Source organism: Cynocephalus volans, chromosome 11 (genome assembly GCF_027409185.1).
Source record: "Cynocephalus volans isolate mCynVol1 chromosome 11, mCynVol1.pri, whole genome shotgun sequence".
NCBI classification, from domain to species: Eukaryota; Metazoa; Chordata; class Mammalia; order Dermoptera; family Cynocephalidae; genus Cynocephalus; species Cynocephalus volans.
This window is the reverse complement of record NC_084470.1, coordinates 97,893,099-97,920,570: the sequence shown is the minus strand read 5'-3', so window position 1 is coordinate 97,920,570 and position 27,472 is coordinate 97,893,099. Positions and strand designations below refer to the sequence as shown.

The window sequence follows — 27,472 nt, the reverse complement described above, 5'->3', positions numbered from 1 at the left end:
TTCACAGTCCCTACTTTATTTTCACTTGATCGCACACACTTTAAAAAACAAACAAAAAAAACCCCATACACTCAAAATACCCAAACATCAGGAATTAGAAGGGCATGAAACAGGGGACTTACAGGCTGAAAAAATATCCTATGCTTCAGAACAAAACAATATCAATTATTGAAAATTCCTTTGTTCAAAACACAAAGATGTTTTGTTTTTAATGGGATATTTTTTTTAAGTTAAAAAAAAAAGATTTAGGGACAAGGGACAAGCTTCTTGCACTGCCTGAGACAGGGCCTGGCTTCCCTTCCTTGAAGGCCTTTTGCAAATTACAAATGCTAGTCTTCACTGGCCTCAATGCTCAACACCCCCACCCCCACCCCCTCCGCTTGCCATCTCAAAGTGCAGGCACCCTGGCCCACCCTGAGGATGACGGGCAGGGGCTACAGAGCATCCAGGATGTGGTCGATCTTGGTGACCAGCTCCTGGCGCTTTCCCGAGATGAGCTTCTCATTCTCGATGTACGTGTCTTTCTTGAGCTTGCCAGCCACCAGCCGCTCAGCCTCCACTGCCGACTTCAGCACCAGCTCCTTGACCTGTGCGTCCAACTTCTGCATTTCACTCACCTGGCCAAGGGAAGAGCAGGGCAGGACTTGAGAGCGGTCCTCCCACCCCAACTCAGCAGGCCCCACCATCTCCCAGGCCTACAGCCCCCAGAATTCTGCAGGAACCAGCCACAAATGCAGCAATGAGCAAGGTGCCCCATGGCAGAGGGGCAGGCTGTGGAGGAAGACAAGTCTGGTTTCAAATACCAGCTTCACCACCTACAAACCCTGTTCCTTCATGGCCTGATGCCTATGAGCGAAGCCCTGCATCATCCCTGGGCCTTGTCTACAGAACAGATCTGTGTGGACTGAGTGTGAAAATACACAGAATCACCTGGCATGGTGCCAAGAACATTCCTTCTCTCCCTGCAGCTTGACAAATTAGTTCAGGTATTTGGTAAGGCAAAAGACCGATGGCAGAAGGCTGTGATGGCAGGACTCAACTCCCCATTACCACAAATATCTAGTGAGCCATAGTGCTAAACACAATTCTAGGCTCCAGAAAACAGCAGTAAGGACACATAGGGTATCCTGCCCTTGTGAAACTAACAGATAATAAACACTTAAGCACATGAAGAAATAGTTTCAGAAAAGTGGTAGGTGCTACGAAGAAACTAACACAGGGTAAGGAGAGGAAATGCCAGGGAGGGGACAGATAAACTGGTCAGGAGCTCTGAGGGGCACCTCTGCGACGAGGATATCATCCTATTCACAGATAAGGATAATTCGCCTCCGTGGCATGCCATATCAGGCGGGGTTCAAAGCACTATGCATGCAGTAACTCATTTCACACTCACAACCACTGTGGGGTGCTAACAGCATTCCCATTTTACAGATGAGGAAACGGAGGCAGAAGACAGGTAACTTGCCCAGGTTTACAAAGTCTAAATCAGAGCCTGGATTCAAACCATGATTCTCAAGTCTAGGTTCTTCTTACCACACCATGGACAACCTGGGGCCTAGTCCAGTCTGGCCTCCAGGAGAGGAAGCGGCTGCTGTCAAAACCAGCAATGTGGACAGACAGTGCTGCAGAGGCCAGCAGGACTTCTTCAAACCCAGCTCACAACTGAGACCCCAGCACTGCTTGTTGCATCACATGGGCAGGCGCCGCATGACAAGCCTATGGTTGAGCACTATAGCTGGGAGCGATCTCACCCCACAACCATGCAAGCAAGCAGGAAAGTTGCCTGGTATCTGGCCTAGCCAGAGCAGCGGGGGTGCTACTCTAGACAATTGGGTACAATCCCCAAAAGTGGGGCATGGAGGGCCAAAAGCCAAGTGACTCCGTCATGCCAGACACTTACTCTGTCGCACAGATCGGAGCCCTCAGTCTTCAGCCTGGACTGCAGCAGCGCAATCTCACTGGTCAAGGCCTTGTGTTCAGTCTCCAGGCTCTTCTTGCCACTGTTGAGGGTGGAGATATCCCGGGACTGCTTGTACCTATTGACAGTCTCGTCAAAGTGACGGTAGAGGCCTATTCTCTTGTTGACTAGGGTCAAGACCTGCTCTGTGATGCAGGCCACCTTCATCCTGGCTTCTGCAGCTGGATCCTGGAGGGAGAGACATCATGTGTGACAACATACAGGCTGAAGCTCACAATGACCTTAGCTCTCAAAGAACACCCACCACTGCCAGCCATCCAAATAAGAAAAGCCTTACACTTCTTGGTAAGTCAGAGAATCAAACCCTTGCTGACACTTAATCTGAACCAAGGTCAGCAATGGGCAAGACTGGTGACATAAAAATGAAGCAGACTTTCATGGCAGTCCAGTAGGGCACACAGATAGATGTGAACAAGGATAATAATGCCAGAGTGTGCCACGAACAGGATAGGTAAGGTGCTGAGGAAAGAGAGATTTCAGCTCAGGGCAAAGAAAGCTTCAAGGAGGTTTATTATGTTTCATTCCTTCTTAAAATCATCAAGGGTTTACCAGCGTCCATACCAATAAGCAGATTCAGACAAGAATCAATAATAAATGCTACAACTAGTAGATAAATGTATATTAGGACATTTATATAGCCTCAAACAGATTACTTATTAATTGCAAGGAGAAAATAATAACTTTACCATAAAGAAACCAGGCAGACTCCAGCTTAGCCAAATAAGAAAAGGTAATATCTCCAACACTGGGACGAACTGATGTCCAGTCCCTCCTGATGCGATGCACCACAGACACATCACTCTACAGTACTCTTGCCAATTTAGTTAGGACAAAACATGAGATAAACTAAACTAAGGGACATGCTACAAAAACGGTCTCTACACTTCAAATGTCAAGGTCATTAAAGATAAAGAAAGACTGAGGAACTGTTCCAGATTAAAGTCTAAAGAGACATGATACCCGAATGCAATGCACGATTCTCAAGTGGACTCTGGAGTATGAAGAATAACTGCTATGACAGTTATCACTGAAACAATCAGCAAAACTTGATTATAAACTGCATGTCAGTTAACAGTTCTAATTAAATGGTTAAAGAGTATTAATTAATATGGGCAATTACATCATCCATTCTCTGGAGAGGGAGGGAGAGGCAGAACAGTGGAGCCACTCACTACGCTGTCATGAATGTTCTGTTCTAACAGATTTTTAACATTACATTTCCCCAATATGTTTTTGTGTTGTTTTTTTTTTTTCTTTTGGATGGCTGGCCACAGGGATCAAACCTTGGACCTTGGTGTTATCAGCACCATGCTCTAACCAAGTGAGCCAGCCCATTTCCTGAATTTGATTACTGTACTTTGGTTTAATACCCTTACTCTCAGGCTATGCCCTTGCTTGAGTATTCAAGGATAAAGGGTTATAATGTCTGCAACTTACCCTCATAAATAATTCACCCTCAGCAAAACTTCTACCTACAAATATTCCAAAATCCAAAACACTTCTGATCCCAAGCATTTTGGAGATTCACACATACACATACAAAGAAGGCACATGTTAAAAACCGCTAAGTCTAGGTGAAGAGATAAAAGAGTTATTTTTATTATTCTTGCAAAGTTTTTATAAATGTGGCATTATTTCAAAACAAAGATTTTTTAAAAACTCAATGAAAAAGCTTTACAACTGGGAATGTTTCACAATAAAACCTAGCCTCAGCCCTTCTGCAGGACAAGGTTAGCTAGGAGCTAGCACCCCAGCAGCTCCACCTGACGTTGAGCAGCCTCACCAGTCTATGTTACCAGCTGGATTGGCGTCCTTGCTCACATGTACTCTACCACTGCTCACAGGTCCCACTGAAACCTCTCCCTGGTGCCCCATGAACTGTCCCCTCCAGCTGATTGCCCTTCCCTACCTTTTCTGCCTGTCACCTCCTCATGGTAGCCTTTTGGGCCTCCCAGGCCCCACAACCAAAAACACACACTGCCTGCCACCTTATGTTCCCAGTCCTCACGCTCCAGCTGCTGCTTGTCTCTCCCTCCTGCCTCACCAACCAGACTATAAACGCCTGGTCCTAGTGCCTGGCACAGGGCATGGTGCCATACGCCCTTATAAAACAGTAATGTTGGTAATAAAGAGAAAGAATGAGAAGCAATTGGAAGAGGAAAAAAGAGACAAAGAGGATGACCTGAGGATAACCGCAGGGAAGGCCAAGGAGCCATGGAGTTTGTTGCTGAGGGAGTAGAGAGTGAAGGAGGGGCAGAAGGTTCTGGTGGGCCAAGTCAGCGGTTTCAGCTCAACTCTGAAGTCGTCTCCCCACAGGAGCTATCACGGGGAAGGGAGAGGGACTGTCAACAAGAGGACTAAAGGTGAGTCCCACCTGCAAGTTCAGCTGAATAACGAGGACCAATCTTTTTATGTTTTTCCCACTTCAAGCGAGTGTCCAAGTTACTATGTATCCAGAGCCAAAAGAAGACAGGAAACAGGACTTAACATCATATGATGGTGATCCCAGCAACAAAAGGATCTTTACAGTAAAACTAGCAGAGGCCACAGGCAGGGGAGGGTCTTCCAACAACAGGGTCCTTCCCTGGGCTTGCTGCGAGGATTGGTGCTCAAGCCAGCGAAACACACTACTGAGGGTGTAAATGACTGACTGACCAGAGGAGGAAGAAAGCCGTGAGGATACCTTAGTGATGGAGAAGTCCAGCCGGACGTAGATGATGACGGTGAAGAACAAGATGTAGAAGGCAGCTACAACCAGCAGGGGCTCCTGCAGCATGAGCACCTTGTTGAATGTGTAGTGGACCTAGAAGGAGAACCAGAAGACAAGCTCTGTCAGGGTAACAGGGACACAGGAACTTGGGCACCTCGACTCACACAGGCTGGCCCATTCTACTACTTGCTGCCCTGCCCACCCCCAGAGGCCACTGTGGGCTCAAAGCACTCCAGCCCAAGGAGGGAAAGAGGGGTAAGTCCTTGGCCCAAGCACACACTGCCTGGGGAAGGAGGAACAGAAGGCAGAACAGTGGAGTCACTTACCACGATGTCCTGAATGTGCTGTTCTACCAGATTTTTCTTGTAGGCAACAATCACAGGGCGGCCGAATGTGTCCAGGTACGTGTAATGCAGCTCATCTGGGGCGCGGCTGATTTCATAGGGACTATCAATTTGGATATTCCTGTAGAAAGATGAGAACGAAATATAACCTCAGACAAACTACACAGACAAACTAGGTTTAGGGTTGGAGAATTCCAAGGCTAAGGAGGCCTTTCAAGATCACTAAATTCACACTCCTCCACTCTGCTCCCCTCTCGCAACGAGGAACACCCACCCTCCTGAGACAGCTAGCCCAATGCCAGAAAGCCCTGAGTATGAAACAACTCTTCTGCTGAGGAAACAACTGTCCCCCACCACCTCCACTCACAAGTGCTCAAAGTACTGGCTCCGCCCCTTGGAGATACACAACTGACATAACTCTTGTGTGCATTCTACCCAATGAGTGTCTCTCAGGGACTTGAAGAGGTCCCTTCATTATTCCAAATGTTCTTTCTCCTCACGTGAATGAGAGCTTCTTATAGGGGACAGTAGACATGTACCGTTTTTGTCTGCCCAGGCCCACTGTCCCTTCTGCTGCCAAACAGCACACTCTCGTTTTGCCTGAAACTACCCTTCCCCCATGGAACATTCTCCACAGGAAGAACAATCAAGGCGCCTCTCATTCTAGTGATCAGAGTGGACATGTGATCTAAGAGAGGCCAAGTAGATGCTCTTGCTCCCCCTGTAAAGTGAATCTAGAGCAAAATGACACAAAGACTGTGAACAATGTTTTCACTCGTGCCAAGGACAGGTGCCCCTGTGAGTTTCCATCTGCTCTTGCCGAACAGACTCCTGGAGACGCCCTGGCTCCATCCTTTCCAAAGCCTGGTTCTTCAACTCATGCAATCATTTTATGAGATGTCCCTTACCTTTCCAAATACGTTCTTCTCTGCTTAAATTGACCAAAGACAGTTCCTACTGTTTGTAAGCATGGAACCCTGATAAACCATCTGAGACCACCACCACCCTGACCCTTTCTGAGCCTGGTCTCACAAGCCCAGGATAAAATGGAGCTACTGCTCCATTATTCTTTCACTTTCTGTTAACACAGCACAAAGGCTATCCAGGTGTCTTTACTGTGTGTTCTTCCCTGTTGCACATCATCCCATCAGATTCAGGCTATCACTCTGGCTTGTGGAGGTGACACTGAATACTTTACCTGTCATGTGAAGGCACAATGATTCAGATGATTTCATAAATAAATCTTGGGCCCTTGTTTGAGTCTAACTTTTCTGTTTAAACTTCAGTCAGAAAGTTACCTACAGGCTTATCAGTCAAAGCTATTTACTGAGTACCTACTCTGTGCCCCTAGAAAACAGGGTCCTCCCTGAGGTACCAAGAGGTTACAACCAGAGAAATGCGGTACAGAGGAGAGGAACAGTCACACTCACTTGGCCCCTTCAGGCAAAATGATCTTCACAGTCAGAGAATCTATCACTTGTTCATCAAACACATGGTCCACAAACCTCATCTTCAGTGCATACTGGTCACCTGAAGGATGAAGCAAACACACGCAGTGATATGAAAAACACAGAAAATGGGACGGGAGATGGAAAGAAGTACACAGAAGGGGGTGAAGAAATGTTATCTAAAGTTAATGGACTAGGAGACTGTGGGATGACAGAGGTAGTGGTGGCAGCATGGTTTGTGGATCTTCTCCAATTCCCACATAAAGGCAGAGCAACTGTTAGACAGCAAAACCAAAAACCCATGGCCCATATTTACAACAAAACTAGGTAACTAGGTATCTCCACAACACGGCAGGGAGGTGAGAGGTGATGATGACAAAACACCACAGGACCTGCACACTACCACTGCCTGTGACAGAAAAAGCAGAGGGAAGAAACAGGGTGACTAATAGGCCTGAGAAAAGCAGAATCCCAAAACAGACGACAATGATTCCCTAGATAGCACAGCAGACCAATGTGAGAAGAGTGACTAAAACTCCAAGGAACCCAGTGGGTGAGTGACACAGGCCTACAGAAAGTCAGTGAGTCTCAAGCAGTTGAGTCCCTAAGAACTTTGAAAGACCACCAGAACTCCAGTCAGGACAGCATCCTAACAGTGCTGAGTAGAATCAATACTGAGCATGATAGGGACAACAGAGCTATAGAAAAAAACAGAGCCAGGCAAAGCTCAGAAAGCAAACCACATACTTCTGAATACTATAAAAACAGAGGTCTTGGAAGTTACAAAGGCTAAATCATGCCTCCTCCTGAAAGTTCACATTAAAAATGAGCAACAGGATCAAGATGGTGGAATAGACGGTCCCCAGAGTCACTCCCTCCCACAAATCAACCAATTTACAACTATAAAAAAGCAACAATAGCCAAGCTTGGGCTGCTAGAGCTCAGGGGAAGAAGAGGAGAGACCTACGGAGTTCATGAAGGCAGGAAAAGCCATGATGACAGAGAGAAAAAACTGCTCAGAGCATTTCAGGCTGTGGCTGCTTTAAGGCTGAAACTACTGAGCACACAGAGCAGGAACCGGCAAAAGCTGCAGCTGTGTCCTTCGGATGAAGTTGCTTGGAGGTGGCAGGGGAGAAGAGAACCTTGGTGGTCTCCAGGACAGCAAGACCACTAATAGGATTCCGGTGGACCCACGCAGGAGTGAGGAGCCACAACAACTGAAAAAAGGAGCCATTCAGAAGCCGGTGAGGCATCACAAGGGACCAGCGCATGGCCTGTCCCATGGGAAATGTTTGCAGCACGGATGGTGGGGGAGACAGGCCCACCGGCGGAACATTGGGACACAGCAATGACAGCTGATCCACCCCCAATCAGCGCAGGACCACTCAGGGGAAACTGATCAGAAATATAAAATTGCATGGGGTGCAGTTTGACTAAAAGACTCAGACCCAGATCAGTTTCTACACAACCCAGGTGCATCAGGTCTCTGGAGAGCCAGAATTACCTATAAGGTCACCCGCTAAACCCTGAGCTGCACAAAAAGCCTTTCCTAGGGAAAAAGCAGCAAAGCAGCAATTTAGCTCAACCACAGAGCTCAAGTGCTGGTCCCCACAGGAAGTTCCTCCACTTTAGAAGTAAGCAAAGGACAAAAAATTAGTTCCAGCCCAGGCACACCACCAGCACCTCAGGGCCCACCTGGGGTCCTGAGGCATAGAGCCGGGGACCGGAACCCCACCCACTACCAGGCACACCACCAGCGCCAAGGAGCATGCCAAAAACATCACCTCCATGTGGGTGGCCCACCACAGCCACCACAGTAAACATGGCTGCCACGAAAGTGGCTAGACATCACAACCACCATACAGATGGTCTACCAGCCACTGGAGTGCATCAACACAAGGAGAGTCACCAGCAGAGACCAAAGAAAAGAAGAGGATGCCTCTCTCCACAAAGCCCATTCTAGAGTGACAGAAGAAGCATCTGCTCTATGATGATATTGGGGGACCTGAACACACCTCTCAGCATTGGACAGATCATCTAGGCAACAAATCAGCAGAGTAACCATTACTCTTTCAGAAGGAGAGAAGAAATCTAGGGTTATCAGAGGTGGGATGGGGGAGAGACGGGGATAGGAAGAGATTGGACAATGGACATAAAGAATAAGTACAATTTGTAACAATATATATATTAGTAATATTGATTTGATCAGCATACGTCAACATTGAACCCCAAAAATATGTATAATCAATTTGATTCAATAAAAAAAAAAAATGAGCAACAGAAAAATGTAAGGGTATTCCCTCACTCTCAGAAGAAGTTATATAAGAAAAATGTTATATACCGCGTAGCCAGCCACCAAAAAAAAAAAGAAAGAAAAATGTTATTAAAAATTAGAACATCCCTAAAGAAGATGAAAGCATGCCAGAAAGACATGCCCACAAAACCAACCCGAACTGCTCCTACCATTCCAAACAAGCCAAAGGTATTAAGAAATTATCAGATCCCCATGCCGGCCAGCTGCCAAAAAGAAAAAGAAAGTATGACACAAGTCATGAAAGAACAACACAGACCAGAATTAGGAAAACTCAAAAAGATAGAAATCAGGAAAAAATTTAGAAATAAAAGCTGTGTAGAAATTAAGGCTAAGCTAGACAGAATGAAGAGTGAGTAAACATAACAGATGGTGAAAAGAAGTTTTAAGTGGGGAAAAGATTCAAGAGAAAGTGCCAAAAACTGAAGACAGGCAAAAACCCGACACAGAAATAACAGGTGTCCTCACAGGAAAAAATTTTCAAAAAGGTTGGAACAACCATGACCCAGACATATTCTAGTACAAGCATTAGACTTTAAAGAAAAAATCCCCTTCAGCATCTAGATTTTAAAAAAGAGCAAGTGACTTACAAGGGGGAAAAAATTAGATCATCATCAGAGTTTTACAGAAACACTGTAGCCACACCCCCACCCCAGCCAAATGAAGTAACATATTTAAGATACTCAAGGAAAGAAGTGTAAGCCAAGGATTTCATATTCAGCAAAAGTGACCTAGGTACAAAAAGCACAACTTGTTATCAACAAGCAAGAACTCATTCCCATAAGCCCTTCCTGAAGAATACTAGAAAATGAGCTTTGGATGACTCAGAGACTGGAGATATCCATCAATGATGGTGAGTGTTCAATATATACTGAGCTATAGAACTAAGATAAAGTTAAAAGGGAGAAAGTGTACTGTGTGATGGCTATTTGTGCTGACAACATTTATATGGCACACCAAAAAATGGGGGTAGAATGGAGAATGAATATGCAAAGAAAAACATCTCTTAAACTATTTTCAGTAATCATATTCTAAGTGGTAATATGAGCATTTTTATTCTGAGACTGTTATGTTTGAGGTATGAGATAAACAAATGACTAATTACAGAATATTCTAATTCTGTCATTCCCTGTGTCCTTCAGAACCAGGATTCTTTATGTGGAATTAAATATAGATATAATATAGAAACAAAGTCCCAAACATACTATTAATAGTACGAATTCATACATTTTTTACATATAATGTATACTAGCTCCATTAACTAAAAAGGCCTAGAAATTGCCCATCCGAAGAGCAATGACCATTCCTACTTCTCACATTATGGTCTTAAAATACCATTTTCCATGAGAAGACTCTAAGGCTTCTTAGAGAAATAGCTGATTCCAGGTCTGTGGCAGAGAATACATAAGGTGAGCCAGGAATGTCTTTTCATAAGATAGCAAGGAAGCTAAGAGAGACTAGGGTCATGTCAAAAAGATTCAGAAACTTAATCTGAAGAGGTGTCCACTGGCTAAAAATGGAAGAATGTGAGTATCAATTAAGATAATAACTGCCAAGGAACAAATGAAACACATAAAATGTTTAAATCTGTAAGTAAAGACTAAAAAAAAAAAAGCATTGGTCTCTTGGCAAATAAAAGGGAAAAAAATCAAGCATTTACCCTGCCTTTCCTGTATGAACTGCAACACTGGGAAACTAAATAGTTGATGAGGGGAAGTGTCTCCTTACAGATTCTACCTAATAAATGAAAAAGAAATGCTAGAATTAGATGAGCAATTTGCAGTCCTCCATAAAGTACTAGATCTAGACACTGAGCAACACAAACGGAGAGACACTGGATATAACTGTGTGCCTTCTAATGAAAGGACACATCATCACCTCAAGTCTGCTGAAGGGATGGAACAAATCTGAAAAAAGTCTGAAGTCTCCAGAGACAGCTGTCAATTTGCAAGAAACACAGAAGACAGGTTTGGCAGGTTGCTCAGCTAGTTAGAGTGTGGTATTGATAACACTGAGGTCAGAGGGTTGGAGCCCCGGACCCACCAGCTGCCAAAAAAAAATACATAAGACAGAGGAATATGCTAAATTGTATTTTAAGTGAATAAAATCCAGACCACAGGTTACACTACAAGTGGCTCAGGTTCTTCAACAGATAATCGGCAAGGAAAACAGATGGAGAAGAGAACTATAGATTAAGAAAGACTGATAAGACAAACAGAATATTTTTAAAAAGGCAGAACTAAAGCATAGTACCTAGAGATATACACTTGGGTGATAAAACTACAAAGAAATTCAAGAAACTGCATACTAAAAGTCAGAGTAGTGATTACTTTGTGGGGAGGGAAGAGGAATATCGAGGGCCTTTTGAATAGCTGGCAAATTTCTCTTTCTTGACGTGGGTGGTGGTTATAAGGTGTTCCTCCCTATAATCATTCATCAAGCTATATATTTGTTTTGTATGGTTTTCTGCACTTTATTTTATAATAAAAAGGTTTAAGAAAGACTTGAAGAAAATATGACGAAATGCTTACAATATCTCAAATTTAAAACTACTTAAAGAATTTAAGCAGTTCCATCTGATGATAGAACTATGGGTTAAGAAGAGGACTTTTACTATACTGTTTGAATTATCATATGCATGTAGTACTTTTACAATAGTAATTTGTACCCACGCATGAAAAGTTGTTCTTGATATCCCAGCCTTCCGAAGAATGACAAGAGAACACTCTCTCCTCATCTAGAAGGACTGGTAATTGTATTTAAAAAAAAAAAAAAAAAAAAAACTGCAAGAAATTAAAGAATAGGTTAGTCTCTCCCTTACTATTGAAGACTGACCCAAATTATACAGGTACTCATAGCTTGGGAGGTTGTAGCCAACGATGTAATGGGTCTTCCACCCGCCAAAGAGAGGGAAGCGAGGCCGGATTTCCATCTCTACAGAGTCATCCAAAATAAGGAGGTGGCTGGTGGAAACATTGCCAATCTCATCCCGGTAATAGACATCCTGGGCAGCAGCAGGGAGGATGGTCTGCAAGAGAGTGGACATACCCTTCTAAGAATTCCAGGAACCTTCTGAGAGGAAATGATCATAAATAAAGAAAACTTTCTGCACCAAGATCATCACATGATACTACTTAATTAAAATAGTCCCCATTAGATTATCATATAATTAAGGTTAAGTCTAACCTTAATTACTACTTAAAATAGGTTGTGAACAACCTAAAAAAGTCTAACTTTGGGCCGACCCCGTGGCGCACTCGGGAGAGTGCAGCGCTGAGAGCGCAGCGACGCTCCCGCCGCGGGTTCGGATCCTATATAGGAATGGCCGGTGCGCTCACTGGCTGAGTACTGGTCACGAAAAAGACAAAAAAAAAAAAAGTCTAACTTTCCCACCAAGGTTTCAAAATTTCTAGAAATCACACCTATTTCTCAATCAAGATTGCTAAGTAGCCAAATTCTTCTAAACAGTAAATAAGAGAAATGCAAATATCTTTGTGAATACTAAAGACAAAGGTAAAAATAATCTTGCATGTTATTTCTCAAAGAAGGAAACTAAAGATAGAAGAAATTAAAACAAATTACTAAGTGGTAGGGTTATGGAAGGAATTTCTTCACCTAATCTTCTCTATTGTATCTTCCAAATCTGTAAATACATTTTAATAATTGGAGGGGGGGAAGTAATATCTTTATTCACATAGTGAGCTCTTCTGTAATATCAAGTACGTGAAAATGTAAGATTCTGTTTATAAGATAAAAAAGTACAAAACTGTATGTGCAATACGATTAAATGTTTTTTAAAATCGGCATTACAGGGCTGGCTAATTAGCTCGTGGTGCTGACAAGGTTCAGGATTTAATCCCTGTACCAGCCAGCCAAAAAAAACCCACACACAAAAAACAACATTACAAAAGGAAAAAATACATCAAAATGTCAGCAATACTAGTGTTTGGGTGGTGTTACTATGAGAATGTTTTTCCTTTTTCTATTCAAATTCTCTTTAAAAGCATTACCTACTTATAAATATGGAGGAAATTTTTTTAATATTCTGTTGGTTTCTAACGCTGTCACTCAACTACTTAACTGTCAATCCTGAACAACTGTCTATGTCAGCTAATTTCAAAAAGCAAGAGAAAGAGCAGATATGATAAAGACATGGTTTCTCACAATGTCCAAGCTGAGCACGCAATACCTTAAAAGAACGGATGGAGGATATTCCACTATCTGGCTGTCTCTGGTAGTCATAGCGTGAGAAAGGCCCCTTAAGCACAGCCCCTGTGTGCTTCAAGTCCACGTTTTCTTCCACAGCAATATTACCCCAGTGAGAGACCTCGATGACTCGGGTCATGCTGGTGATAGTAAGGAAAGGGCTATTGTTCTCATAATGCACTTTAAAAATATCCTGGAGAGGAAGGAAACAAATAATTCAAAGTTTTGGCAACACCTGTACGTTAGCAACTGAATGGTTTAAATTATGGTGTATCTATAGTACAAAGAGGCTTTAAAAAGTTCATGGAAAAATTCATATTATCTTTCAATTCTGTTTTTCCACAAACTTTTTTTTCCATTCCCACTCCCAGGCCCCTCACCCCCACTCCAAGGTGCCACACTCCCACTCCTTATTATTTTTTTTTTTTGGCAGCTGGCTGGTATGGGAATCTGAACCCATGACTTTGATGTTATATGGCTCTCTGACCAGCTGAGCTAACTGGTCAGCCCATCCACAAACTTTTTGAAGTACCCTGGTATGCAACAGGGTACATGATATTTAAAATGATATTTACTAGGACTTGTTGCTGTCATATGGAAATAAATGATCATGATATATTATTAACTGGAAAAATAGGATATATAAGGGATCTTCAAAAAGTTCATGGAAAATGAGTATAAGAAAAAACTATGCATGAATTAGAGATTTTTTTGCACCAAAATGAACTCACACTAACCTGATATAACATGTCTGAACAGGACCTAGTTTGAGGCACTAAGAAGGATAAGACATCAGTATTAAAAGAGCCCCTATCAGAGCAACATGAATTCGGCTAAAATTGAAGCAAGAACGAACACCAAATTTCTTATGAAGCTTGGGTAGAAGAATGGTAAAATCACTGATGCTTTACAAAGTTTTGGGGTCAATGCCCCAAAGAAATCAGCAGTTTACAATGGATAACTCATTTTAAGGAACAAGAAGATACAGATGATGTTGAAGATAAAGCCTGCAGCAGCAGACCATCTACAACACTTTACAAGGAAAACATTAATCTCGTTTGTATCCTAATTGAAGAAGACTGACAATTAACAGCAAAAATGACAGCTTATGCAATTCTGACTGAAAAACTACAGTTGGGCATACTTTCTGCTCAGTGGGTGCCAAAACTGTGGCACCCAAGACAGCTACAGACAAGAGTAGAACTTATAATGGAAATTTAAACAAGTGGGATCAAGATCCTTTCTTGGAGAACTCTAACAAGAGATGAAACACAGCTTTACCACTAAGATCTTGAATACAAAGCACTATCAAAGCCATGGCTACCAAGAGGTGAAAGTGGTCCAGTCACAGCAAAAGCAGACCCATCAAGAGTGAAGGTCATGGCAACAGTTTTCTGGGATGCTCAAGACATTTTGTTTGTTGACATTCTGAACGGCGCCAAAGAAAAAGAACATCTGCTTATTGTAAGAGTGTTTTGAGAAAGTTAGCCAAAGCTTTAGCAGGAAAGAATTATCAGAGTCCGTCTCTACCACTGCAATGCTCTTGCTCATTCCTCTCATCAAACGAGGGCAATTTCATGAGTTTCTATGGCAAATCACTATGTATCCACGTTATAGTCCGGATTTGTCTCCTTGTGACTTCTTTTTTGTTCCTTATCTTAAAAAATCTTTAGGGGGCTGGCCAGTTAGCTTGGTTGTTTAGAGCATGGTGTTGTAGCACCAAGGTCAAAGGTTTGGATCCCCACACTGGCCAGCTGCTCCCCCCATCCCCCCAAAAATCTTTACAGGGCACCCATATGTCTTCAGTTAATAATGTAAAAAAGACTGCATTGACATGGTTAAATTACCATGACCCTCAGTTCTTTAGGAATGGACTAAATGGCTAGTATCATTGCTTACAAAAGTGTCTTGAACTTGAGGGCACTTATGTTGAGAAATAAAGTTTGTACTTTTTATTTTTATCTTTTAATTCCATTTTTCCACAAACATTTTGAAGTCCCTTTGTATAAAATAGTTTAAGTTCCAACATAAATACCTTTTCTATTTTAAAAACGAAAACTTCTATACTCCACTTATGACCTTATAGTAACCATGTGAGAAAAAGAAAAAAGAACCTGAAATGAAATACATGAGAATCTCAACACAGGCAGGAAGCAGAATCTTAGTTTATTTAAAACTTTTAAAAAACTCTGACTAGGAAATACACTTAAAATCTAATGAAGACATAAGCACTATCAGTGAGCTAGAAAAACTTAAAACCAAGGATGAAAACCAGGATTACTGGATTTTTCCAACCTGGTGAAGACTAACCTGGAAAAGTTTATAGAAGAGAGACCTTTTAGCTAACATGCGTGGCACTGATGAGTATGTATGTGTCAGGCACTCTATGAGCTCTAAATAAGTGGACTATCTCATTTCATCCTCTAAAAAACATGAAGTATTACTAATCCCCATTTTATAAATAAAACCCCTGAGGCCTAGCATTATCTTATTCAAGTCATAAACCTTAATGATAATACTAGGTGTTGAGGTCTTCAACTATATAGAAGTTCTGACTCCACAATCCTATGTACTGCCTCCCAAAAGGTCCAAGAGAATTAAAGTCAATACCATCAGCAATTTCTCAACTTTTTTTTGCCAATTTTACCACTAAGGGTAGTATTAAAAACTCTTTCTGGTCATTCATGTAATTCATGTGCCCTTCTATGAACACACACCTAGAACCCTACAGAAATGCAATGTAGAAGAACAAAAGGAAGGCTGGCCAGTTAACTCAGCTGGTTAGAGCGCAGCCTTGTAACACCAAGGTCACAGGTTCGGATCCCCATGTCAGCCAGCCACCAAAAAAAAAAAAAAAAAAAAAGAACAAAAGGGCCAGAAAAACACCCTTCTTCCCAAAAGTCCATGAAAAGGATATATTTTGTTTTCTCTTATAGCTCTTACTATTTTATTCACTCATTCTATAACTAAAAGTTCAATTCATTCCTAACTATATCTGATAGCATTTAATGCCAGTATTGGCAAGTTTCATACTGCTGGTATCATAATAAATTGGCTAAGGGCTGGCTGGTTAGCTCAGTTGGGTACAATGCAGCCTAGTAACAACCAAGGTCATGGGTTCAGATCCCCATACCAGACAGCCACGAAAAAAATTAAATAAAATAAATCGGCTAAATCTTTTTAAAAACTATTTGGCAATACACAGCAAGAGATTTAAAAATGATCATATGCTTTGACCTGAAAAATTTTTACTTCAGAAAATCCATCCTGAGAATACATAAAAAGTTATATGCAAAAAGATGTATATTATAGTGTTAAACAGAAAAAGACCTAACTGTCCAACTATAGAAACTTGTCAAATAAACTACAGGACATCAAACCAGTAGGATACCCATTACAAGTGGTTTACAAAGGTAATGCAGTAATATAATAAAATGTTCAGACAATATTCTGAGCAGCAAAAGTACTACCCAATACTTTATACGTAATATGATCTTCTACATTAAAAAAAACATATGCTTAAACAGCTAGCCAGTTAGCTCAGCTGGTTAGAGCACAGCCTTGTAACACCAAGGTCAAGGGTTTCGATCCCCATACCAGCCAGCCGCCAAAAAATAAAAAATAAAAAGCCCTATGCTTTAAAAAGAAATGACTCAGGTACTAAAAGGTCAAAAGTGGTTATGAACTGATGTCAAATCTTCCACTGGATTTGCCAGATAGTCTCTTGGGAATGTTTTATTAATTATTTTTATTTTTTTATTAATTTAAAATGAAGAAGGAAAGTCAAAAACCCAAAAACCCAAATTTCTTTAAGCCTATATATAGAGATAATCAAATCACTGTCCCAACATGAACTCAATCACTCAATCTTAAATAAGGAAAAGAAATAAATAATGCAGTTACAGAAAGCACAGCTCAAAGCAAAAAATACAACATCTCCACAGAGGGTGCATGGACCCAGGCACTCTGGGCACATGACAACTATGACAGGAGGCACAGAGACCTTCTTTCACTCCCCCACACAACCCATAATGCAACAGCATATACGGGGTGCTACATTTTGAGAAATGGAGGAATATGGATACATTTCCTACAAACCTGCAAATATTTATAAGGAAGAAACACTAGAAGGATAAACCAAAAATGGTTACCAAGGAGAACAGATGGGCAGAAGTGGAAGCAAGAATTCTCTGAATACTATACCTTGTTATACAATTTTGACTATGGAATCATGTTCATGTTTTCATATTCAAAAAATTAAGTCAATTAAAAAATTCTAGGCTGGCTGGTTAGCTCAGTTGATTAGTGCACAGTGTTACAACACCAAGGTCAAGGGTTCAGATCCCCATACCAGCCAGCTGTCAAAAAAAAAGTTCTTAACAGTTGAAAACAACTCAAAATGAACAGCCCTAACTAATATCAATCTCACATTTGAGACAAAAAAATAGAGAAACAATTATTTCAAGTGTCATTAGAACAAAGTATTTTGACATATGTTCTAGATACATACAGAGATGCAAAGAAATTTTCAATGTCTTAAATATCCATTTAGTTTAGAGATGATATAGAAGTAGGTACACTGAAATGACATTATTCCTGACTTTGCTTTAATATATTCCAGTAAAGAAAAAAGGTACAGCTGAAGCAAGTGTGGTAACTCGATAACCAGTGAAGCTAAGTGATAGGTGTGCGGGAGTCATTATGCCTCTCCTTTTGCACACGTTTGAAATTTTCCATAATAACAAAATCTTCTTAAGCTTAACTGCTCCCTCTCTCTACAAGTCCCAACCCAAGGCCCAACATTCAGGGGCCTCAGACACTTGGCCAGTTTTGCTACCCAGCACCTACCCACCATGCAACAAGGTTCCCATCTCGAGGCCTTTGTCCCTCTTATTGCCTCTATCCAGACTGTGTTGCTTCTTTTTCTCCCAACTCCCATTCCAACTCTCCAAATGCTACTCGCAGCCTTTACCTGTGCTCCCAAAAGGAGAAACGTGGCCTCCCCGCCCCTCCAGAGCAGGTTAGAAACTTTGAGGATGATCTTAGAAATAACTGCAGATTTCCACCCACCCCACACCATTCAAGCAACCAGTGATCAACTCTGAAAGACATTCTCTGAAGCAGACAGGTATAGGCTGGACTCCACCTGAGCCTACCTGACTATAGGCAGGGACGTCTCTGAAAGGCCCATAATCTAGGAGGTCCTCGGAGCGTGTGGGGTTCCCCAGCTTGGTGTAGCTCTCCACATTCCGGGAGGCAAGCTTCACATGCATGGTTTGTATCTTTGTTGGATAGGGAGAGTAGAAATAGTGGTTCCCCTCAAACACCACAAACTGTTTCTCTGATTGGGTAATCTGGGTTGGATATGGCTGAAGCACATGGGTGTAGACTGTCTCCACAATGACTGAAATCTTGGTCCCAGGATCAAGAGCAACTGGGAGCTTGACCGTGAAGAATCTCCCACTGAAGGAAGAATGAGGCAAGAGAATTAAGAGAGATTAAAGAAACTGAAAACAGAGGTAGCAATTCAAAATCACAGCAAAAACTTTGCCCAAGATAAAAGCAGTTACCTTTAAGAGATCACCTTTAATCTATTAATGTTAAGACAAATGTCCAGATGTTCATGTCAGGGTTGTTTATAATAGCACAAAAGTATAAAACAACCTAAATGTCCAACAATAGGATAACAGTTAAAAACATTCTAGTAGAACCACACAATGGAATACTAGCAGTCATTAAAAATATGCTTCAATCTATATGCAGTCTTCAAAAAGTTCATGGAAAGATTCATACTATCTTTTAATTCCATTTTTCCACAAACATTTTAAAGTACCCTCGTATATCAATATTAACTTAAAAAGATATCCATGTACAATGTAAATAACGGAAATCTGATTACAAGTGACACAGTATAATTCCATTTAAAAACATATACAAGTGTATGTAAAGAAAAGTATTTCAATGAATGTTCAACAAAGTGTTATTGGTAACTCTCTCAGGGCAGGAGAATAAGTTATATTTTGTTGTTTTTTCCAATTCATTATATAATCAGCTCATATCACTCTCACAACCATAAAAAAATAAAGCTACTAGCATTTTACAGAAGCAATGGCCTAGAAACTATTTAAATTTACAGGGTATTAACTCAAAAGTGAATGTGAGTTTTCCAAGCAAAGAGATCCAACTTTTGGTCAATCTAGAAATCAGTAGTGAATAACTGAAGGTATTTTACTATGTTCCCATGGAAATTGTCCTCAAAGGTCAAATGGATCACTTTTCCTGATATGACTTTACACAATTCTAAACTTACATGTCCTATCATCCACACCATTATAGTTCACATCACTACTCTGAAGTACACTACTCAAAATATAAGCAACCGAGTTAGCCCAATTAGCTCAGTTGGTTAGAGCGCAGTGTTACAACATAAAGGTCAAGGTTTGGATCCCTGCACTGGCCAGCCACAAAATATATAAAAGAAACACTACATCTTCTCCTGGGACAGTCTTATCCAATTCTTGACTTCAAGTCCCAAATCTGCTTCTCATCCTACTCTCTGTCCTGAGCTCTAAACTCAAATTTTCAAATGTTTACTGGACAGGCTCCACTGACTACCCCAAATGCAATTCAACATATCCATATCATTCATGATCCCAATTCCCTATCTCTATAAATATTGCTACCACCTAACCAACTCTAAGCTAGAAACTTCAAGCATTTTCTCATGCCTTACTCTACCCTGTCCCCAATATCTGGCCAATCATGCTTTGGAAATGTCTCTCAAAAATAAATAAGGGCCAAGCCCGTGGTGCACTTGGGAGAGTGCGGCGCTGGGAGCGCGGTGACGCACGCGCCGCGGGTTCGGATCCTATATGGGAATGGCCGGTGCACTCACTGGCTGAGTGCCGGTCACGAAAAAGACCAAAATAAATAAATAAATAAACAAACAAACAAACAAATAAACAAATAAATAAAAATAAATAAATCCCACACAGATTCATCCCTTCCTTTGCCTCCTCCTCAATTCAAACCATTACCTCATGCCTAGATTACAGCATCTCTTCCAAATTAATCTCCCGTTCCTTCCTTCTAGCCCATAAGCACAATCTGATGGCATCACTCCCACCTTAATTTTACAAGCTGTTAAATGGTTGACACATAACTCAATCTTGCTTTGATGATTCAGAAGACAATTCAGACCTTTCAGTGCTCCAGGGTAATTATTAGGAATGTTAATTCTTATCAGAATATGGAACCACTAGTCAATGAAGGTTTCCAATCAATAAAAGGCTGGATAGACAACACAGAGGTAGGGCTGACCCGTTAGCTCAGCTGGTTAGAGCATGGTGCTGATGACACCAAGGCCAAGGGTTCAGATCCCCCTACCAGCCAGCCACCAAAATAAAAAAAAATAAAATAAAAAAGACAACACAGAGCTGATAATACTGATGTCTAAGAAGCAAACAGACCTTTTTTTCTATAACTCTTTTTCTGATGGATCTATTGGGTGATTTGTGAAGGACTTGGTTTTGTTGGGTAAACTAAAGCAATTATTTATTTACTCAAACAGATTTACTGAGAATCCAGGATGTATCAGTTTCTGTGGCAGGAAGAAGTTAATGTCTGTGTTATATATGCACTCATAACTAGAAATAAACACAAGCGTTCTTGAAAAAGTTCGTGAAAAGATTCACATTATCTTTTATTTCTATTTTTCCACGAACTTTTTGAAGTGCCCTTATAAAATAGTATGCTGGGCCAGCCCCTGGCTCACTTGGGAGAGTGTGGTGCTGATAACACCAAGGCCACGGGTTCGGATCCCTATATAGGGATGGCTGGTTAGCTCACTTGGGAGAGCGTGGTGCTGACAACATGAAGTCAAGGATTAAGATCCCCTTATCGGTCATCTTTTGAAAATAAATAAATAAATAAATAAAATAAAATAGTATGCTGTAAAAAAAATTAAGTTTTTTTTTTTTTTTTTGTGACCAGTAAGGGGAGCGGAACCCTTGGCTTGGTGTTGCCCGCACCGCGCTCAGCCAGTGAGCGCACCGGCCATCCCTATATAGGATCCGAACCCGCGGCGGGAGCGCCGCTGTGCTCCCAGCGCCGCCCTCTCCCGAGCGAGCCACAGGGTCGGCCCAAAAGTTTTTAAATACTCCCAACTGCTTATAGGATAAAGTCTGCTCCTCTAAGAAGGGTACACAAAGCACTCCTTAAACTGACATCAGCCCTCCTTACACATCTCCACCTTCCTCTGAGCTCCAGGTATTCTGAAGGCCCAGTTAACTAGACACTCCAAGAAATGTAAAGCCTCTGTATCTTTACAGATGTCTCTACCTGGAATGCTCCTTCCATTCCATTGGTTAACATTGTGATTAAGTTAAAATTTACTGAGCACTTACTATGTACCAGGTTCTGTTCTAAGTACATTATATGTTTTAACTCAGTGAATCTTAACCATGATCATACTAGGTAGACATTATTATTTCACTGAGAAGAAAACTTAGGACACACAGCTAGTAAGCAGTACCAGAGACAGGATTTGCAACCAAAGGCAGGATTTGCAACCAAGCAGTAAAGCTGCAAAGACCGCACTCAAAACAACCATGATATCTAACAGACATCCTGCAGGCCATTGGCCACAGCCAGTAAACACAGAAGTGGTCGTTGGACAGCTTCACAGAGGGAGAGGAGTCTCTTAGATATTTACAAGGGGGAAGAATTTAATAGCAACTTATTTAAGGCTAACTCTCAGATCTGACATCCTTAGGGCTGGTAAAATGCCTATTTCGTGCATTCTGAGGTTGCAATAGAAAATCAAAGTAATCACCATGCATTAAAATTTGGCTCCTAGGGCCGGCCCGGGGCTCATTTGGGAGAGTGCGGTGCTGATAATACCAAGGCCATGGGTTTGGATCCTATCTAAGGATGGCTGGTTCAGTCACTGGCTGAGCGTGGTGCTGACAACACCAAGTCAAGGGTTAAGATCCCCTTACCGGTCATCTTTTAAAATAATTAATTAATTAACTGATTAAAAAATAAAAAAGGCTCCTCAGAGGATAATGTTTTCGTACCTGACATCAGAGCAACTCAAGGAGGATTAAACATAACAAAAGAAAGACAACTATAAAAATTGCATAGAAAACAAGAAATAGTTATGCTACATGTTGGGGAAAAAAGATTAAAAAGTGGGATCACACAGTAATTGAAACTATGTAAAATATATCTGTTAAGTGGACACGGTCCAGAACAAAAACATAGCTAAGTTGTCATGTTAGGGTTATAGGATAAATGATTTTTTTGCTTAATGTTGCTGTTAAGCTTTATATAGGTAAATACACATATTTATATATGATTCCATTTATACCCTTATATAAAATTATGTATCTATGGACATGTGATAAAGAAAATGATACAAAGTTATTATATCATATTCCTTTTTTTTTTTTTTTTTTTTACAAAAATTCAAAACTAATGAGAAGAAAGCTTTTAAAACTCTGACAAGAAGGGAGACCCAACTTAACATTTTCTGAATCACACTGGGACTGACAGTTCTAAGGTACAAAGGTTTGCTGGTCAAGAAGCAAATTTTTTATTTCTTCCTATGATAAACTGCAGTATAAGCCAAAGCAGGGTTTCATAACTTTAGCACTATTGACATTTTGGGGTGGGTAATTCTTTGCCGGGAAGGGGAACCTGTCGTGGGCATCGTAGGATGCATTAGCAGCACCTCCAGCCTCTACCTAGTAGATGACAGTAGCACCCTCCCCTCTAGTTGGAACAACCAAAACTGCCTCCAGAGGTTGCCACATCTTCCCTGGGGGACAAAACTGCTCCGTAATCCAATAAGAATCACTGAACTAAAAACATCTCTTCTCCCCACATCATCCATTTGACAAATATTTCAGTGCCTTATACATACCATGTAAAACAATGATGACTGTTGTAGCTGGGTGACAGGATATCTCTACACAATTCTTCCTGCTTTTTATGTATATTTGAAAAATACTCTTAATGAAGTGTTTGAAAATAAATAACTAATAAGTACTAGGTGCTAATAAGTCCTAGGTGCTGAAGTTAGAGCACAGAATTAAGCAAGTCAACTCCCAGCCTTCATAGAGTTCATATCCCCCTCCATTGAAACATCGCTTTCAAGGCCCTGAAGGCTTGAGAGGAGCGGGGAGAACTGTCTGCAGTGGGAGAGTTGTCTGCCCCTGGGAAACAGAACAGTTGCCAACCATAGATTGGATACTTGCGGCTTAGGGTTCTCACATGAGACTCCGAAGAAATGGGAATTCTCCGTCTATTGATTAGGGATCCTTATCCTCACCTAGATAAGAGAGACTTGATATGGTATGGAAAGTAACCACTTTCTTGATGTAAATCAAACTGCAACTACTTGGAGGAATCCAATTTCACCATTAGCAATCACAGAAGACAAAAAGGGGTCCAGATACGGTAGAGCTTGTTGCATGCTAGCACATACTGTATTAACTGAGACAGCCTCTAATATACCAGGCACATCCTAAGCAATTCTCCTAGCTTATATTTCCAACCCTGACATGATAACCTTTAACAGGAAAAGACAAGATATATTCTGTTTGTTAGCTTACTTACCTTTTACCCTTAATTTTGGTTTCTCGTACTTCCAGATTGTTCTCTTCCTCATCCTCTCCGGTCACCTATAACAGAAAAAGGCAGATTTTCTTTTTTATGTCTTTTGGTTTCTAAATTTTCAGTCAACAATTAACAAACCGCCTGCCTCAGAACAACCACATTAAAGTATCCAAATTACCAGAATTTTTAAACAATTGAATCTTGGTTTCAGTAACAATTTTTTTTTATCTGAAACACAACAACATTGTCAAAGGCTTACTTTTGCACAGAATGAGCAGTATAAGCTCTATAAATACTGACCACTTCACTGAATAATCAAATACACACACACACACACACACACACACACACACACACACACACACACACACATTACATTTCCAAATACACTTCTCAAAGGCCTCAAAGGCTTCTCTCTGAGCATTTTCTTCCTCAATTACATCCAAATATGTACATGCATAGAAAATACATAGTATTTGATGACAGAAAAATCTCATACATGACCAAAACTGTTTTTACTCCTACAAAAGAAGTAACAGTGTCAAAAGCCCCTGGGGAGGAGCCAATGGCCACTGCTGGGTACACTCTCTTACTCGTATCCTTCACTGCAACAGGAAGAGGATGTTAACTTCAGCAGGCTTCAGGGGCTTTCTGAGAAACAACAGGCATCTCTAATCATAACTCTGTGGAGCAGACTATAAGGAAAAAATGTATACACACACCCTTTGCCAATCCAATCCCCCACCAAAAATTAAAAAAAATTAAGGCTAACTTTTAGGATTGACACAGTGATCCCCTGTAGGGTACACAAGCTATAACGAGGAATTTTTATAATATTTTTAATATCTCAAAAAGCCTAAAAATAATCACATAATCATCCTAAATAAAGCTGTCCAGACTAATACAAATAACACATTTTATTTCTTTGACTAGAATTTATCACAATGGGAACATTCTATCAGGAACTCTCCTTGTTCAGTTATAAAGGTGGATTTGTCTTAATGAAAAATAATTAGTTACTTAATAAAAGATTACAGAAACAAAATTTTTCAAACACAGGATCCAAATGAGAGGAAAAATAATAAGATGGATCCTTGGTGGTAAAAGGAGAAAGAACCATAGGCTTCTAGTTAATAATCAACATTGTCCCTTCTACCAACTTCTAAAACTCTACAAGGGTTGAAGAAAATCCACCGAAAAAATTTTCAGAAACCTTACCAAAGTTTCCAAGGCAACTGTTGGAAAATACACATGTTCTCTGTTAAGTTTATCAACCAGTTGTTTCCCACTGCAACAGGGGTATAAAGGAGCACATACATCCATTTAACTAGTCTCTCTTACAGAATTTGACAAATGATTTTGAGTTAATCTGCTGATGCGACTGTAGGTCTTCAACCCCAACACAACCTTAACTCACAGCCATCAAGGCCAGAAGAGGCAACATGGTAAGAATACACGCAAAGTGTGGAACTAACCTAAATTGGAGCGCTGACTTACTCTTCATTGTAAGACCTCATGTGCGGAATTAAATAACTTAACCTCCCAGACTACAGACTCCTCACCTGCCATGAGAAGAACACCTACACCTCAAAGGGTTGCAATAAGGATTAAAAGGGGACGTACTCAAAACACCTACTGCAATAACTGACACAAAGTAAATTCTCATTAAGAAAGTAGTAACTTGGGCCAACCCCGTGGTGCACTCGTGTTCGGATCCTATATAAGGATGGCCAGTGCGCTCACTGGCTGAGCGAGGTGAGGCCGGTCACAAAAATGACAAAAAAAAAAAAAAAGCAAGAAAGAAAGAAAGTAGTAACTTACCAAACACACACACAAAACTAAGGGATGCAAGGAAACTTTTGGAAGTGATGGATATGTTTATTACCTGGATTGTGGTAACAGTAACATGTCCAAACTCACCAAACTGTATACCTTAAGTATATGCAGTTTTTTCTACACCAATTATACCTCGATAAAGTTGGGAAAAAGGCTGGCCGGTTAGCTAGCTTGGTGAGAGTGCAGTGCTGGTAACACCAAGGTCAAGAGGTTGGATACACATACCCACCAGCCGCCAAAAATAAATTAATTAATTAATTTAATAAAATATAAAATAAACTTGGGGAAAAATAAAATTAAGAAAAAGATAAAGTAAGTATAGTTGTAAGCATTCTCCAGTTTAACAGTAGGACAGCTAGCTTCTGCTGCAGTCTAGTTATACTGTGACAACCTCATTAAATCACAACTGGCTTCTACCAAAGAATGACATTTAACATTCAAAACACTCAAAGGTGGCAAGGCAAATTTAAATTAAGTTTTGATCCATCTTTCCACAAATCTCTGAGTAAAACTGTGTTTCAGCATGGACAAGGCATGAAAGAAAACAAGAGTCATTTCAGAAACATAATCTCTATAAACCCAGTTTTATAGCTCCACAATCAGAGAATAAGTTGTGCTTAGAAAAAATGTGGCACTGTAATAACTATTCTCCTCTCAAAAATAATTGGGTAATCACTTAATGAACATTGTGCAATGAACACAGCAATAAAAGCAAACCTCTGTGTACGTATATTCCCTCTACTCAAAGCCAACGTTTTCTTTCCTTGAGAGTTCATGAGATGCCTGGAAGCATACGAGCCAAATTCATTTATTGCTGAGGTGTGAGAGAGAATGAATGAGAAGCAGTAGGGGGAAGGAGAGAACTGGAGCTTATATTACTTGCAGGAGTCTTAAAACCAACTTAAACACAAGAGTTTTAACATTTAAAAAGCGCTCATTAGCAACCCTGACAAAGGTGTTGTATTAAAACGGGTTTCAAGTGATTGCAAGCACCAACACCTGAAACCTGTTACATTTCCGATGTTCCGGATGATCTACAGAAAGAACCTACCACTGGTCAGACACTGGACTACAGTAATGAAGTTCATTTCGGTGCATTTATTCGTCCGCCACTCGGTGCGCGCCGGTACCCCGCTGGGCACCCGGCCAGGCGGCCGTCATCCTCGCTTCACGGAGAGGAGGCGCGTTCGCTCGGCCGGGGGTCATCAGCGCGGGTGGGCAGCGCGGTCCGAGGACCGACGAGGCCGCGGGACCCGGCAGCCGCCCACGTGAGCGGGGTCCCCGCCCGGGACGGCCGTGCTGACGTGTCCGAGGCGGCGGCGGCGGCGGGCGCGGCCCGCGTAAGAGCTGCGGCCCCAGCCTCCCCGCAGGCCCCACAGTTCCCGAGAGGCCCAGAAGGGCGCGGGCGGCCACCCCGCCCGCACTCACCTGCACGCCCAGGTGCGCCAGCCGGGCCTCGAGCTCAGGCTCCAGGGCCAGAAGGAAGGAGGTGGCTCGGGACGTGGAGCCGCCGCCCGGGTGAGCCAGGACCACCTCAGCCGTTACCTTGGCCAGGTGGCTGCTCAGGTCCACCGTGCGCCTCACGTCCTCATTGACCAGCGGCGCGGCCTCCGAGGAGGCGCTGCCCAACGCAGGGGCCCAGGCCCCGAGGAACAAGAGCAGGAGCAGGCGGGTAGCAGGCGCTTCCATGGCCGGGACGGAGCTGAGCGCCAAGCCAGCCGAGCGCTGCCGCCGCCCCGCCTCCCGCCGCCGCGCAGCCTCCCTCGGGCCCAGGCGGGCGCCGCAAGATGGCGGCGCCCGGAGAGGAAGGACCCCGTCTCCAGGGCAACCGGGAGGCCCGCCTGGCGCCTGACTGCAAAAGCTTTTCTGAGCTCCCTGCGGCCGACCTATTGCGTGAGCCTCTGGTGTACTCACTGTTACTGCCTTCACTTATCTCATTCTTCCAGGTACGGCCCTTGCCTGGCTCTCTGCTCTCTCCTACCATTCTCTCCCTGCAATTACTCCGGCCTTTCTGCTCCT

General features: G+C 41.9%; 1 protein-coding gene across 1 annotated transcript; it reads right to left on the bottom strand.

Annotated features, from left to right (window-relative positions):
* Positions 1–27,212, bottom strand: RPN1 (ribophorin I). Its single transcript, XM_063114211.1, has 10 exons — positions 26,882–27,212; positions 23,618–23,682; positions 18,154–18,460; positions 12,981–13,190; positions 11,627–11,819; positions 6,463–6,562; positions 5,015–5,153; positions 4,662–4,781; positions 1,901–2,146; positions 1–617 (listed from the first exon to the last, which is right to left on the bottom strand). Exons 1-10 carry the CDS (start codon positions 27,140–27,142, stop codon positions 435–437), a joined length of 1,824 nt encoding a protein of 607 aa, XP_062970281.1. The 5' UTR covers positions 27,143–27,212; the 3' UTR covers positions 1–434.
* Positions 27,213–27,472: the final 260 nt, after the last annotated feature.